At 41.3% G+C, this 16,236-nt stretch overlaps 1 protein-coding gene across 2 annotated transcripts in view; it reads right to left on the minus strand.

The window, feature by feature from the left end:
* ACACA (acetyl-CoA carboxylase alpha) overlaps window positions 1–16,236 on the minus strand; it is a 932,629-nt gene that overhangs the window by 83,743 nt on the left and 832,650 nt on the right. For both annotated transcript variants that reach the window (XM_044288111.1, XM_044288112.1), the window contains exon 49: window positions 13,057–13,192. In XM_044288111.1, coding sequence (XP_044144046.1) covers window positions 13,057–13,192 — 136 coding nt within the window. The remainder of the gene's footprint in view (window positions 1–13,056; window positions 13,193–16,236) is intronic.

Consider the following 16,236-nt stretch of genomic DNA (forward strand, 5'->3'; position numbering starts at 1 on the left):
TGCTTCTTCATGAGAATAAAGGCCATTTATCTGCTTCTACTGTATCAAAGTCAAAGTTACACAGCTAGGTAACCAGGAGCAATTAAATAATTGACTCAAGATTGGCATTACTACCTCCATGTTTGGTATGCATATGTGCGGGTCATTATAACGGATTGGAAGGGGGTAATATGAAGATGCTAGGAGGCCCGCAAGAAAAGATATCTTAATAGAAAGATTTTGAGGCACAACTGCAGCAGATATCGTAAAAACTCCTCGTAAAAAACACATTAACATTCACTGGCCTCTCTTTTGTATCAGAGGAAGGGGGCTACTGGGTTGTCTGCATATCCTTTTTAACACCTGTGTGCATTGTGGAAAACGGTCATTTCTTTGGGGATCAACTAGCTCAGGGATAGCCAACCTGCGGCTCTCAAGCTGTTGTAAAACTCCCACCATGCCCTGCTGTAGGCTGATAGCTGTAGGCTGTCTGGGCATGCTGGGAGTTGTAGTTTTGCAGCAGCTGGAGAGCAGCAGGTTGACCATATCTGAACTAGCTTGATGAACTGGCAGAATCTTATGCTACCCCAGGCAACTGGACTTAAACCATTGTGCAAAGTATTAAGTTCAGTGTTTATCCCTTTTATTTTCCAAACTGTTCTTTTTGCATTATATGTATATGTCTGTATATTTTATGTTGTATTTTCTTATAACCACAATTTTTGTTGCACTGTCCTTTTTTATATTAAAACTTAACTTTAATAAGAGCATTCTTGTGTTCTAACAAAAACAAGACCTTAGACCTAGACCTCACTACCAATATTGGTGTATTAACCCTGGGAATGCTAGAGAGCATAGTGAGTCTTTAGAGTGTGCTTGTGTATTGTCTAATGCAAGGTGTCTCGTCAGCACTATATGACAAATGGTGGCAGCTAAAATTGCTTTGATCTAGATGATGGAGAGCTGACAGAGGAAAGCCAAGCTTAGGCATGCACAATTTTAAATACATATATATTAAAAGACTTTATGATTTCCTATTATATAAAACAAATAAAAAACAGAATACACCTTTAAATATACTTGTGAACATTGACTCTGATAGGGATTTTAATCTACATACTGTAAGTTCAAACTATCAAACTTACTAGAACATGGAACAACTAGAATATATACAGTGCTTAGCATAAATGAGTACACACCAACAGATTTGTCAGACAACCTTCAGTTTACTTTCAGAATCCAGATTTTCTATGGGATAACCTACTACAAATACTCCCACAAATCTGGGCTCATATAACACAAAAAAGTAATTTTCAGTTAGCTAAAGAAGAAGAAAGTTAAACTGGGTTGAGTGTTTGGCTACTTTCACACTCACGTTTTGGCTTTCCGTTTCAACCGGATCAGTTTTGTCCTAATGCATTCTGAATGGAAAAGGATCCGCTCAGAATGCATCAGTTTGTCTCGGATCAGGTTCCATTCCGCTCTGGAGGCGGACACCAAAACGCTGCCTGCAGCGTTTTGCTTTCCGCTTGACGAAACCAGAAGAGCCAAATGGATCTGTCCTGGCACACAATGTAAGTCAATGGGGACGGATTTATTTTCTCTGACACAATCTAGTACAATAGAAAACAGATCTGTCTCCCATTGACTTTCAATGGAGTTCATGACGGATCCGATAATACAAACTGATCCATTCATTCCAGATGCATGCGGTTGTATTATTGTAACGGATCAGTTTTTAGAGATCCATGACGGATCCGCCCAAAACGTGAGTGTGAAAGTAGCCTTTCTCATTACACAATACAGGGAGTGCAGAATTATTAGGCAAATGAGTATTTTGACCACATCATCCTCTTTATGCATGTTGTCTTACTCCAAGCTGTATAGGCTCGAAAGCCTACTACCAATTAAGCATATTAGGTGATGTGCATCTCTGTAATGAGAAGGGGTGTGGTCTAATGACATCAACACCCTATATCAGGTGTGCATAATTATTAGGCAACTTCCTTTCCTTTGGCAAAATGGGTCAAAAGAAGGACTTGACAGGCTCAGAAAAGTCAAAAATAGTGAGATATCTTGCAGAGGGATGCAGCACTCTTATAATTGCAAAGCTTCTGAAGCGTGATCATCGAACAATCAAGCGTTTCATTCAAAATAGTCAACAGGGTCGCAAGAAGCGTGTGGAAAAACCAAGGCGCAAAATAACTGCCCATGAACTGAGAAAAGTCAAGCGTGCAGCTGCCAAGATGCCACTTGCCACCAGTTTGGCCATATTTCAGAGCTGCAACATCACTGGAGTGCCCAAAAGCACAAGGTGTGCAATACTCAGAGACATGGCCAAGGTAAGAAAGGCTGAAAGACGAACACCACTGAACAAGACACACAAGCTGAAACGTCAAGACTGGGCCAAGAAATATCTCAAGACTGATTTTTCTAAGGTTTTATGGACTGATGAAATGAGAGTGAGTCTTGATGGGCCAGATGGATGGGCCCGTGGCTGGATTGGTAAAGGGCAGAGAGCTCGACTCCGACTCAGACGCCAGCAAGGTGGAGGTGGAGTACTGGTTTGGGCTAGCATCATTAAAGATGAGCTTGTGGGGTCTTTTCGGGTTGAGGATGGAGTCAAGCTCAACTCCCAGTCCTACTGCCAGTTTCTGGAAGACACCTTCTTCAAGCAGTGGTACAGGAAGAAGTCTGCATCCTTCAAGAAAAACATGATTTTCATTCAGGACAATGCTCCATCACACGCGTCCAAGTACTCCACAGCGTGGCTGGCAAGAAAGGGTATAAAAGAAAATCTAATGACATGGCCTCCTTGTTCACCTGATCTGAACCCCATTGAGAACCTGTGGTCCATTATCAAATGTGAGATTTACAAGGAGGGAAAACAGTACACCTCTCTGAACAGTGTCTGGGAGGCTGTGGTTGCTGCTGCACGCAATGTTGATGGTGAACAGATCAAAACACTGACAGAATCCATGGATGGCAGGCTTTTGAGTGTCCTTGCAAAGAAAGGTGGCTATATTGGTCACTGATTTGTTTTTGTTTTGTTTTTGAATGTCAGAAATGTATATTTGTGAATGTTGAGATGTTAGGGTACTTTCACACTAGCGTTTTTCTTTTCCGGCGCTGAGTTCCGTCCTAGAGGCTCAAATCCGGAAAAGAACTGATCAGTTTTATCCTAATGCATTCTGAATGGAGAGTCAGTCCTTCAGGATGCATCAGGATGTCTTCTGTTCAGTCTTTTTGACTGATCAGGCTTTTCAGAAAAACGTAGCATGCAGTATTTTTACCTCCGGCCAAAAAGCCTGAACACTTTGACTGAACGCCTGATCAGGCTTTTTTCCCATTGACTTGCATTAACGCCGGATCCGGCCCCGTGTGTTCAGTCAAAACGGATCAGGCTTTTGCATGTTAAACCCGAAAAATGTGAAAAAAAAGTTAAAGTCCATAAATGGCGGATCCGTTTTTTCCAATGCATTTTTCCATTGTAATCGAAAGCCTGATCAGGATTCAAATGTAATCCGTTTTCACACGTTTTTCCGGATCCGGCGGGCAGTTCCGGTGTCGGAATTGAACGCCGGATTAAAACAACGCTAGTGTGAAAGTAGCCTTATATTGGTTTCACTGGTAAAAATAAATAATTGAAATGGGTATATATTTGTTTTTTGTTAAGTTGCCTAATAATTATGCACAGTAATAGTCACCTGCTCACACAGATAACCCCCTAAAATAGCTAAAACTAAAAACAAACTAAAAAATACTTCCAAAAATATTCAGCTTTGATGTTAATGAGTTTTTTGGGTTCATTGAGAACATGGTGGTTGTTCAATAATAAAATGAATCCTCAAAAATACAACTTGCCTAATAATTCTGCACTCCCTGTACAGCGTACACTGAGGAGCAGGGGCGTAGCTATAGGGGTTGGAATGGCATGCATGGGTGTCGTCCAAGTAGAAAGCCTCTTTTAAAGCCCATGCATAAAAAGGCCCGTCTACAATTTCCCAGGGCCCTTGCTAAAAATGATGGAGAAAGCCCACACTCCAGGAAGATATAAGTGAGGGACATGAACATGTGAAGTCACTGTGGGTAGAAATACATGGAGGCGAAAACAATAATAAAATACTAAAGAGGAGTTTATTGTAAGCCACCTAATATAGCCACAGAAAAGTCCACAGAAAAATCTGATTTCTGATATTTAAAGGGAACCTGTCACCAGTTTTATGGTGTCCTAACTAAAGGCAACATAAATAACTGAATGATTCTCTTAGCAAAATGCTGAGTCACTTTCTATAATTGACCCAGTCAATCTGCCAACATCTTGTATTGAAAAACTCCAGCTGATAATGATGAGTCCTGAATATTCATGAGCTCCTGACTCCCCGCCCACCTGCTGCTGAATGACAGTTATTTTCCATATGAATCAGCAGCAGGTGGGCAGGGGAGTGGCTATAGCTCGGAATTAACCGCCTCCGGACCGCCTAACGCAGGATCACGGTCCGGAGGCCGCAGCTCTGCGCAGAGTGACGCATATACGCGTCATCTCGCGTGAGCCGAGATTTCACGTGAACGCGCGCACACAGGCGCGCGCGTTCACAGGATTGGAAGGTTAGCGAGTGGATCTCCAGCCTGCCAGCGGCGATCGTTCGCTGGCAGGCTGGAGATGAGATTTTTTTAACCCCTAACCGGTATATTAGACGCTGTTTTGATAACAGCGTCTAATATACCTGCTACCTTGTCCCTTTTGTTTGGATCGGCCACCAGAGGACACAGGTAGCTGTGTAAAGTAGCACCAAACACCACTACACTACACTACACCCCCCTGTCACTTATTAACCCCTTATGAACCCCTTATCACCCCATATAGACTCCCTTATCACCCCCCTGTAAGGCTCCATTCAGACGTCCGTATGATTTTTACGGATCCACGGATACATGGATCGGATCCGCAAAACACATATGGACGTCTAAATGGAGCCTTACAGGGGGGTGATCACCCATATAGACTCCCTGATCACGCCCCTGTCATTGATCACCCCCCTGTCAGGCTCCATTCAGACGTCCCTATGGTTTTTACGAATCCACGGATACATGGATCGGATCCGCAAAACACATACGGACGTCTGAATGGAGCCTTACAGGGGGGTGATCAATGACAGGGGGGTGATCACCCATATAGACTCCCTGATCACCCCCCTGTCATTGATCACCCCCCTGTAAGGCTCCATTCAGACGTCCGTATGATTTTTACGGATCCACGGATACATGGATCGGATCCGCAAAACACATACGGACGTCTGAATGGAGCCTTACAGGGGGGTGATCAATGACAGGGGGGTGATCACTGTAAGGCTCCATTCAGACGTCTATATGTGTTTTGCGGATCCGATCCATGTATCCGTGGATCCGTAAAAATCATACGGACGTCTGAATGGAGCCTTACAGGGGGGTGATCAATGACAGGGGGGTGATCAGGGAGTCTATATGGGTGATTACCCCCTGTCATTGATCACCCCGCTGTAAGGCTCCATTCAGACGTCCGTATGTGTTTTGCGGATCCGATCCATGTATCCGTGGATCCGTAAAAATCATACGGACGTCTGAATGGAGCCTTACAGGGGGGTGATCAATGACGGTGGGGTGATCAGGGAGTCTATATGGGTGATCACCGCCCTGTAAGGCTCCATTCAGAAATTTCTTTGGGCCCAAGTTAGCGGAAATTGTTTTTGGTTTTTTTTCTTACAAAGTCTCATATTCCACTAACTTGTGTCAAAAAATAAAATCTCACATGAACTCACCATACCCCTCACGGAATCCAAATGACATTTATATTCCAGACTTCTTCTCACGCTTTAGGGCCCTTAAAATGCCAGGGCAGTATAACTACCCCACATGTGACCCCATTTCGGAAAGAAGACACCCCAAGGTATTCTGTGAGGGGCATATTGAGTGCATGAAAGATTGAAATTTTTGTCCCAAGTTAGCGGAAAGGGAGACTTTGTGAGAAAATACAAAAAAAAAATCAATTTCCGTTAACTTGTGCTAAAAAAAGCCCCTCATTGAATACCTTGGGGTGTCTTCTTTCCAAAATGGGGTCACATGTGGGGTATTTATACTGCCCTGGCATTTTAGGGGCCTGAAAGCGTGAGAAGAAGTCTGGGATCCAAATGTCTAAAAATGCCCTCCTAAAAGGAATTTGGGCCGCTTTGCGCATCTAGGCTGCAAAAAAGTGTCACACATGTGGTATTGCCGTACTCAGGAGAAGTTGGGGAATGTGTTTTGGGGTGTCATTTTACATATACCCATGCTGGGTGAGATAAATATCTTGGTCAAATGCCAACTTTGCATAAAAAAAATGGGGAAAGTTGTCTTTTGCCAAGATATTTCTCTCTCCCAGCATGGGTATATGTAAAATGACACCCCAAAACACATTCCCCAACTTCTCCTGAGTACGGCGATACCACATGTGTGACAGTTTTTTGCCGCCTAGGTGGGCAAAGGGGCACACATTCCAAAGAGCACCTTTCGGATTTCACCGGTCATTTTTTACAGATTTTGATTTCAAACTACTTTGCACGCATTTGGGCCCCTAAAATGCCAGGGCAGTATAACTACCCCACAAGTGACCCAATTTTGGGAAGAAGACACCCCAAGGTATTCCGTGAGGGGCATGGCGAGTTCCTAGAACTTTTTATTTTTTGTCACAAGTTAGTGGAATATGAGACTTTGTAAGAAAAAAAAGAAAAAATCATCATTTTCCGCTAACTTGTGACAAAAAATAAAAGTTCTATGAACTCACTATGCCAATCAGCAAATACCTTAGGGTGTCTACTTTCCGAAATGGGGTCATTTGTGGGGTTTTCTACTGTCTGGGCATTGTAGAACCTCAGGAAACAGGTGCTCATAAAGACAGAGCTGCTTCAAAAAGCGGAAATTCACATTTTTGTACCATAGTTTGTAAACGCTATAACTTTTACCCAAACCATTATTTTTTTACCCAAACATTTTTTTTTATCAAAGACATGTAGAACAATAAATTTAGTGAAAAATTTATATATGGATGTCGTTTTTTTTTTGCACAATTTTACAACTGAAAGTGAAAAATTTCATTTTTTTGCAAAAAAATCGTTAAATTTCAATTAATAACAAAAAAGTAACTAAAAATGTCAGCAGCAATGAAATACCACCAAATGAAAGCTCTATTAGTGAGAAGAAAAGGAGGCAAAAATTCATTTGGGTGGTAAGTTGCATGACCGAGCAATAAACGGTGAAAGTAGTGTAGTGCAGAAGTGTAAAAAGTGGCCTGGTCATTAAGGGTGTTTCAGCTAGGGGGGTTGAAGTGGTTAAATATACGCTGGACTCAATGACATCACGCTGGACTCAAATCAGCTCATTAGCATGCAGCATCTTTGTGTGTATATTATGAGGAAACCATCTGTCACACCAGTAAGTGAATACATCTAAAGGTACTTTTTAGTAGTTAATGATTGTATATAATTAGTTAGATTATAATCAAATATCCACATGACAGGTTCCCTTTAAGGACTCTATATTGACAGAGAGTGTGAATGGATGTCATATATCTTGACTTCTCCAAAGCATTTGACACTGTACCACATAAAAGGTTAGTATATAAAATGAGAATGCTTGGACTGGAAGAAAATATCTTTATGTGGGTAAGTAACTGGCTCAATGATAGAAAACAGAGGCTGGTTATTAATGGTACACACTCAGATTGGGTCACTGTCACTAGTAGGGTACCTCAGGGGTCAGTATTGGACCTTATTCTCTGCCATATATTTATTAATGATCTTGTAGAAGGCTTGCACAGTAAAATATACATTTTTGCAGATGACACTAAATGGTGTAAAGTAATTGACACGGAAGAGGACAGTATACTGCTACAGATGGATCTAGATAGATTGGAGGCTTGGGCAGAGAAGTGGCAGATGAGGTCTAACACTGACAAATGTAAGTGACAAGGGGATATCCATTACGTCTGGAAGAAAGAAGGTTTGAACACAAACATAGACGAGGATTCTTTACAGTAAGAGCAGTGATACTATGGAACTCTCTGCCTGAGGAGGGGGTAATGGTGAATTCACTAAAAGAGTTCAAGAGGGGCCTCGATGTATTTCTGGAGTGTAATAATATTACAGGTTATAGTTACTAGAGATGGGTTATTGATCCAGGAAGTTGTTCTGATTGACTGATTGGAGTCGAGAAGGATTTGGGTGAGGAAAATTGGCTTCTACCTTTCAGGGATCTTTTTGCCTTCAGGATAACAGGCTGAACTGTATGGACAGATAACTTTTTCAGCCTTATAAACCATGTAACCGGGACTCTACAGTCGTGGCCAAAAGTTTTGAGAATGACACAAATATTAGTTTTCACAAAGTTTGCTGCTAAACTGCTTTTAGAGCTTTGTTTCAGGTGTTTCTGTGATCTAGTGAAATATAATTACACGCACTTCATATGTTTCAAAGGCTTTTATGAACAATTACATGACATTTAAGAGTCAGTATAGCAACCCATTCTTTTATAATCACTTCTTGGAGTTTGTCAGAATTAGTCGGTTTTTGTTTGTCCACCCGCCTCTTGAGGATTGACCACAAGTTCTCAATGGGATTAAGATCTGGGGAGTTTCCAGGCCATGGACCCAAAATGTCAACGTTTTGGTCCCCGAGCCACTTAGTTATCACCTTTGCCTTATGGCACGGTGCTCCATCGTGCTGGAAAATGCATTGTTCTTCACCAAACTGTTGTTGGATTGTTGGAAGAAGTTGCTGTTGGAGGGTGTTTTGGTACCATTCTTTATTCATGAGTATGTTTTGGGTAGCCACAAAATCCTCGTCTGTGAAGCCATTTTTATGCAACGCAATGATGGCTGCACGCGTTTCTTTGCAGGTCACCATTGTTAACAATGGAAGAACAATGATTTCAAGCATCACCCTTCTTTTAACAGGTCAAGTTTGCCATTTTAACCCAATCAGCCTGACATAATGATCTCCAGCCTTGTGCTCGTCAACATTCTCATCTGAGTTAACAAGACGATTACTGAAATGATCTCAGCAGGTCCTTTAATGACAGCAATGAAATGCAGTTGAAAGTTTTTTTGGGGATTAAGTTAATTTTCATGGCAAAGAAGGACTATGCAATTCATCTGATCACTCTTCATAACATTCTGCAGTACATGCAAATTTCTATTATAAAAACTTAAGCAGCAACTTTTCCAATTTCCAATATTTATGTAATTCTCAAAACTTTTGGCCACAACTGTATACTCTGGAGTGATGAGACCAAGATAAATGCTGTTGGAACTGATGGCTTTAAAACTGTTGGGCATCGTAAAGGTGAGTAGTACAAAGAAAAATGTATGGGGCCTACGGTGAAATACGGTGGTGGCAGTGTCCTTATGTGGGGCTGCATGAGTGATGCTGGTGTCGGGAGCTGCAATTCATTGATGGTATCATAAATTCACAGATGTAGTGTTCTATATTAAAAGAGAATATGCTACCATCACTTTGTGTCCTTGGTTGTCGTGAACTTTTCCAACATGACAATTATCCAAAACAAACATCAAAGACCACTGTTGCATTTCTGAAGAAGAACAGGGTGAAAGTGATTCAGTGGCCAAGTAGGTCTCTTGATCTTATAAACCCAATGGAACACCTATGGGGAATTCTGAGAAGACAAGTTGAGCATCACTTCACGTTGTTGAAGAATAGAGAAATATGTTGCCAACTTGTTTATTCCATGCCTAGAAGACTTGGTGCGGTCTTTAAAAAACTGAGCTATAGACAGGGGTTCCATAGGAAACACTATGCAGCAGACTCCTGTCATTGTCTATGACAGGGGCTGCTGCATACAAGCTCCAGCTCCTCTGATCGCTGCTGGGGCATAGCTGGAAGTGGGCACTTCAGGGTTTGCACGCGCACAGATGCTGGGGTCAGGACTGACCACAGCATCTGATGTGTTAATGTCCGTGACCAGCATTATCTCCAGACACGGACAAGAGCCGCGGATGTCTGCTAAAGAGCGGCCACCAACGCCATACAGTGCTGGTTGGGAAGGGGTTAAAAATATATTAAATAATAGGTCATTATCTGATGACACATTTCCTTTAAAGGGAATCTGTCACCTGGTTTGACCATATTAAGCACTCACCATTGCCATGTTTAATAAAAAATGCCTCATTTCCTGCATTGGTTTTCTTTCATATATTCATGCTTTCATTTTGCTAAAAAAGCGATCTTTGTATTATGCAAATGAACCCTGAAGATGCCCAGAGGGGCATTATTCTACACCCTCTGAGCCCAGTAACGCCCCACTGCAGTGCCTAGACCGCCTTAATTTAGAGCCCAATCACGCCTCCTCGCTATGCAGCATCGTCCCACAGCCTAGTTTAACGGCACCGCCCTTTTTACTGACCTGTGGTGACGTCACTGCGCTCATTACATGGTCCATCACATGATCCATTCGCCTCCTCGCTATGCAGTATAGTCCCACAGCCTAGTTTAACGGCACCGCCCCCTCTGCTACGTCAGCTAATTTATTCAAGCCACACACCTGGAATCTTCAGTTCGTCCGGCTGAAATCTCAACCAACCGCTCCTAGCCGTTTTACGATTTAGCGCAGGGCAAAAGGAGAGCATCGGAGCATGAACTGCTCTGATGCTCATGTCAGGGGGGCTGCCGGGGTGAAAATGGAGGTATGTTGGGTTCAGCTCTGAACCCGGACAACCCCTTTAAGTTTACTGTCAGCTAAAATTCCTAAGTCCTTTTCCATTTCAGTGTAAAGCTGCTGTAACATCACCACTATTTCCGTTCTTCTGCTCCTTTATAGGAGCATTAGAATGAAAATAACAGAGGTGCCGGATTCAGCAAATAACTGACAGGAACAGAGCCTAACAGATCCCATTGATTATAATGGTTTTCGTTCAGGTGAATGTTTTTTAAGCGGAGAAAAAAGTTCTGCACGCTATTTTTGATTAATTCTGTGACTGAAGCCCTGAACGGAGCTTCCCACGCAGATGTGAAAGCTGCCTTAAACACTGTTTTAACATTTAGTATGTAGTGGCGACATGTATTTTTCTTTCCTATGTGCATAACCTTACATTTGTCAGTGTAAAACCTCATCTGCCACTATTCTGCCCAAGCCTCTAATCTATACAGATCATCTGTAGCAGTATACTGTCCTCTTCTGTGTTAATTACTTTACACAGTTTAGTGTCATCTGCAAAAACTGATATTTTACTGTGCAAGCCTTCTACAAGATCATTAATAAATATATTGAAGAGAATAGGGCCCAATACTGACCCCTGAGGTACCCCACTAGTGACAGTGACCCAATCTGAGTATTTACCATTAATAACAACCCTCTGTTTTCTATCCCTCAGCCAGTTACTTACCCACTTACAGATGTTTTCTCCCAGTCCGAGCATTCTCATTTCATATACTAACCTTTTATGTGGTACAGTGTCAAATGCTTTGGAGAACTCAAGATATAGGGCATTCATTGATTCGCCGCTGTCAAGTCTAGAACTTACCTACCTTACCATTGCACCCTGTGGCAAATCAGTTTAATTTTCAGTTGCTGTTGGTTACGTCCTGTAGTGGAGCCTTGTAATGCAGGATGAACATGCTTCGTTTCCTTTCCTTCAATAACTACTCCTCTATGTGCAGTGTCAGTTACAGTGTCAGTTATGGATAAATGGATGGATAGATAGACTTTTTCCTCTAACAAGTTACATAGTTGTTAAGGTTGGAAAAAGAGAAAAGTCCATCAAGTCCAAACTGTATGGGAATTGGACATTAGCACAAGTTGTGTCCGTTAATAATGCAGTTACATAGAGCATTTTGAATATGTGGAGGTAGAAAAGGAACTATTTAGTGCCATATGTCCTTCTGATGTTAGAACACATCTCACTGCCCTAAGGTGTGGTGGGACAGCAGTCACACAACAAACTGGAAAGTAGGCTTCAAGCATGAAGGGCTAAGAGAAAACTACAAATGAGGCAAATAAAAAAAAAAAAAAAAAAAAAAATATCCAAGGAGGAATGGGAGCTAGATTACTTGATAAAAATAAACTTTAGAGGGAAAAGTAGTCCGAGTTTTTACTTGCATCTTAGGTGTATGTGTGTATGTTGCTGACCTCTAGCAGACCTGCGTTTGTTGTGTGAATGTGGTAAAGTGGTGTTTGCTGTGTATTTAGCAGATATCTGTGTGTGCATGCATGTAGCAAAGAATTCTCTGTTGTCTAAACTGTGGTGCATCTTAAAGTCAGGTGTGTCTTATAGTCCAGAAAATACAGTAGATTTAAAATCGCACAGTGAATTCTACTCCGAAGATTATTTTATCCTATTTAGGTGTCCTATACATGCATTGCTCTTTTCCAAGATGTTAAAGGGGATGTCTCACTTCAGCAAATGGCATTTATCATGTAAACAAAGTTGATACAAGGGCATTACTAATATATTGTGATCGTCCATATTGCCTCCTTTGCTGGCTTGATTAATTTTTCCATCACATTATACACTGCTCACTTCCAGGTGTTATGGCCACCGCTACAGTGCAGACACAAGGTGGCTGGGAGGGGAGCTGCTGTGCATGCATACATATGTACACTCCAATAGTTCCGGTCACCATAGAGGGCAGTGCTTTTTCCTATCGTGTTGAAACACAGCCTCTGCTAATGGATTTCAGGGTGGTTGTAATGCCTAGGTATGAACAGCATATAATGTGATTGAAAAATGAATCAAGCCACCAAAGGAGGCAATATGGACAGTCACAATACATTTGTAAGTGCCTTGTATTAACTTTCTCTACATGATAAATGCCATTTTCTAAAGTGAGACAACCCATCTGCAATGACACATGAGCTGTACTGCAGATAAGAAGTCCATATCTCCAATTTAACTTCTGATAATAGTCAGAGATTGTGGTGACAGATTCTCATTAACACTTCTGTATTTCATATAAACAGCTCCTTGGAGTTAATGAAGCAGAAATAAAATAAAATGTGTAACATAACATTTAAATAATGTTGCATAATTTCCATGCAATTCAAAACCATTACCTTTCATTCCACCAGAAAATCCTCTCCAGTTAGCAAACACCATAAGTGGGAGTCCTTCTCTGTTGAAATCCTTGATTGCTTGAGCAGTCTTAAAAGCGGAATCTGGAAACCATACCTGCCCTGCTTGTTGTATTATCTATATAAAAGAACAAGAAATTTCATTCAGAAATACCCTTCTACAGTCTCACTTTTCCAGTTTTTACAAAACAGGTCAAGTCAACAAAGTACAATCACAATGTCATAATATAAAAACTGCAGTGAATAAAAGAAAGGGATGCGAATACTAATTAGGTTCAGGGATCTCCAATGGTCAGATAATCAAGACGTTTAAATCGAGGAATCTGAGGCAGCAAACCTTCATTCCAGCCTCCACTGGCATCCTGTGGTGCACCATGATAACCTTTTAGAGTGATGTTGTGAGGTCAAAAAAACATCTGTAGCCGATCATCTGGCTCTTTTCCCAATGTCTTGCAAACACCTTATGATAGTTTGTGTAGACACAGTTTGCCGCCATAGGCTTTGGATGTGACATCCAATTTCACTTGCAGCACAGAATATATAACTAAGCACCATTTCTTTAACCAGATGATCCATCTGTGCAGAGGTTTGTTGTCATTCCAGTACATTGTCGTTCTCTCAAGGACCAGAACACGTAACGTGGAACAGAGCTGACAGATCGGCATAGGCACGTATCAACCTGCCAGAATCATAAACCAAGGTCTCGCAGTTTAGAAGTGGCGATAAGGGGAATGCCGATGAAAAGAAAGCATTGCAAAATCATCCTACACAACTGTATGATGAGTGGTGATAAGTAGTTGTCAACCACCCTGATTTGAGGGCTGGGCGCTACACTAAATGGACTGTAGTCCAGCTCTGTAAAGGTGGCGGCTGGTCAATGCCATCCACCTTCTTCACAAGGGCTTAGTTTTCCCTGTGGGCAGATGGCAGCATTGAGAGCTTACCTCTCCCATATATCTTGTAAGGGGAACCTTCCCGAGTCAGAGCCTGGTTCCTGCAATGATGACACGCAATGATGCGATCGCGTTGGGTATTGCAAGGTTTACGTTCCGACCCAGGTTCACAGTTGTCTGGAGATGGAGATGCGACTCCAGCATGTGAACCAGCTCTGTCCATGTTCTTGGACAGTACTGCACTATAACAGAGCATGGCATTTACAGCATATTTAAATACATGAGTAGTTCAATGGCATTGCATGTTTGTACAGTCAAAGTCATTATATGTAGTATCTAGGGGGGGGGGGGGGGGGCAAATATGATAGCTCCCCATCAGAACATGACATAATAATGGATCCAGAACCATATTATTAAGTGCATAATACATTATGTCCAAATCCATGCCATTCTGAATATGACATGAAAAGGAGGGTTATATTAATGCCAAAAAGTTCTGGGTATTGGGGGGGGGGGGGGGGTATAGCTACTTATACCAGTGATCTAATGCTGTACCTCAGAAATAGAATTTATCTATATGTCAGGAAATGTTCGGATACTTGAGAGAAGGCTGATCCTGATAACTGATGCCAACCAATCCAAAACAAATATATTTTCCTATAGTGGTGGTTGTGGTGAAGATCAGCAAAGTCCAGGAAAGTTCCAGGGGAATGCTTGAAATGAAACAGCTGTAATTTAACTATTCATTAAGCCCTGAAGGGGACACTGTTTTGACAAAAAAGATCCATCAGGCTTCTAGTTGTAGAAGAATCTGGTCCCAGTCGTATCTCAGGATGTCTTCAAATGTGACATGTCACCCAAAAATCATTCCAACAAAATCTGCCCTTCAAAAACTATAAGGTGCTCCTTGCGTTCTGAGTCCTGCAGTATGCCTATACTGCAGTTTACAACCCCATATGGGTTAAGGTTTAATAAATATTTAAGGTTTGTTTTACTGTTAACCTTTGCTGTGTTACAGAGAAAAAATGATTGAAATGAAAAATATGTTTTTTGAAATTTGGAAATATTACCACCTTTTTCCTTTAATTCTTATGGAACATCTAAAGGCTTAACAAAGTTTGTAAAATCAATTTTGAATAATTTTAGGGGTGTAGTTCGGGTAATTTATGGGTGGTTTCTGTTAAGTAAGCCCCACAAAGTAACTTGACAACTGAATAAAAAGTGGGTTTTGTAAATTCTCTTGAAAATTTTTACATTTGCTTCTAAAATTCTAAACTTTCTAACGTTTTACAAAAATAAAATGACATTTACAAATTGATGCCAATGATGGGGATGGGATTTTTAGGGAGTGGGTTGTCCTATCTCTACAGTTGTGTATATTTGTTAATGTTTTATGCGCAATAGTGTCCTGCATGTGAGGCAGTTTCTTTTGTCATGGAATGTTTGGGGTATGAAAGAACCTGATAAGTGGCATGCTATTATCTCCGCTCTTATAAGCATTCTACTGTTTACATAAGCATATGGTTCCAGAAACTACATATCCCTTGAATAGACCTTGGAAAGGTCAAGCAAACCATTCCACCTTTACAATTCGTGCAAGGGACGACTGTATCTTTGTGCACAGATATGTTTCCATTTCAGTGCGAGAAATCCCCGATAGATTCCGAGGGAAGTTCCATTGACCTGCTTTGTAAACTTTATGATACTGCATGTATATTAGTGGTGATATACTGTATATACCTCCGCTGTTCTCAGTAACTGTGTTAAACTTGATATTGCCATTCCTCCTTCAAGCGTTGTAAATTCTAGTACCATTGGTGGATATATTTAACATGTACCTTTATCCATACCTTGTTAAGCATCATAATTGCTCTATTTCTGGAGCGTGTAATTCAACCTTGTTGTCTATGGCTCTCCATGAAGTTCAGCTGTGTGTTTTTATGGTGGCTTAAATTTATGAAGAGAAGGCAATATTCCAGTTTTTCGGCCTCTCGATCCTCTGTCACAGATTCGGTGATAGGGAATCTTTCTTTAATACCTACAGTATGCTGTCTAAGATAGAATATTGAACTAGCAATCACTCTCCCTACTAGTTACTTTCCAATTGTCCTCTGCATTTGTGAATAAAAGCAGAACATTTCAGATTCTTTGTTAAACAGGCATACTATATGAAAGGAGAGAAGGCAGGTCACTTATTGGCAAGAATCACAAAAACCCAAGAGGGTGCAATGCATATTCCCATATAGAAGGCTTTGTCAGGTAACCTTAT

Source organism: Bufo gargarizans, chromosome 3 (genome assembly GCF_014858855.1).
Source record: "Bufo gargarizans isolate SCDJY-AF-19 chromosome 3, ASM1485885v1, whole genome shotgun sequence".
Taxonomy (NCBI): Eukaryota; Metazoa; Chordata; class Amphibia; order Anura; family Bufonidae; genus Bufo; species Bufo gargarizans.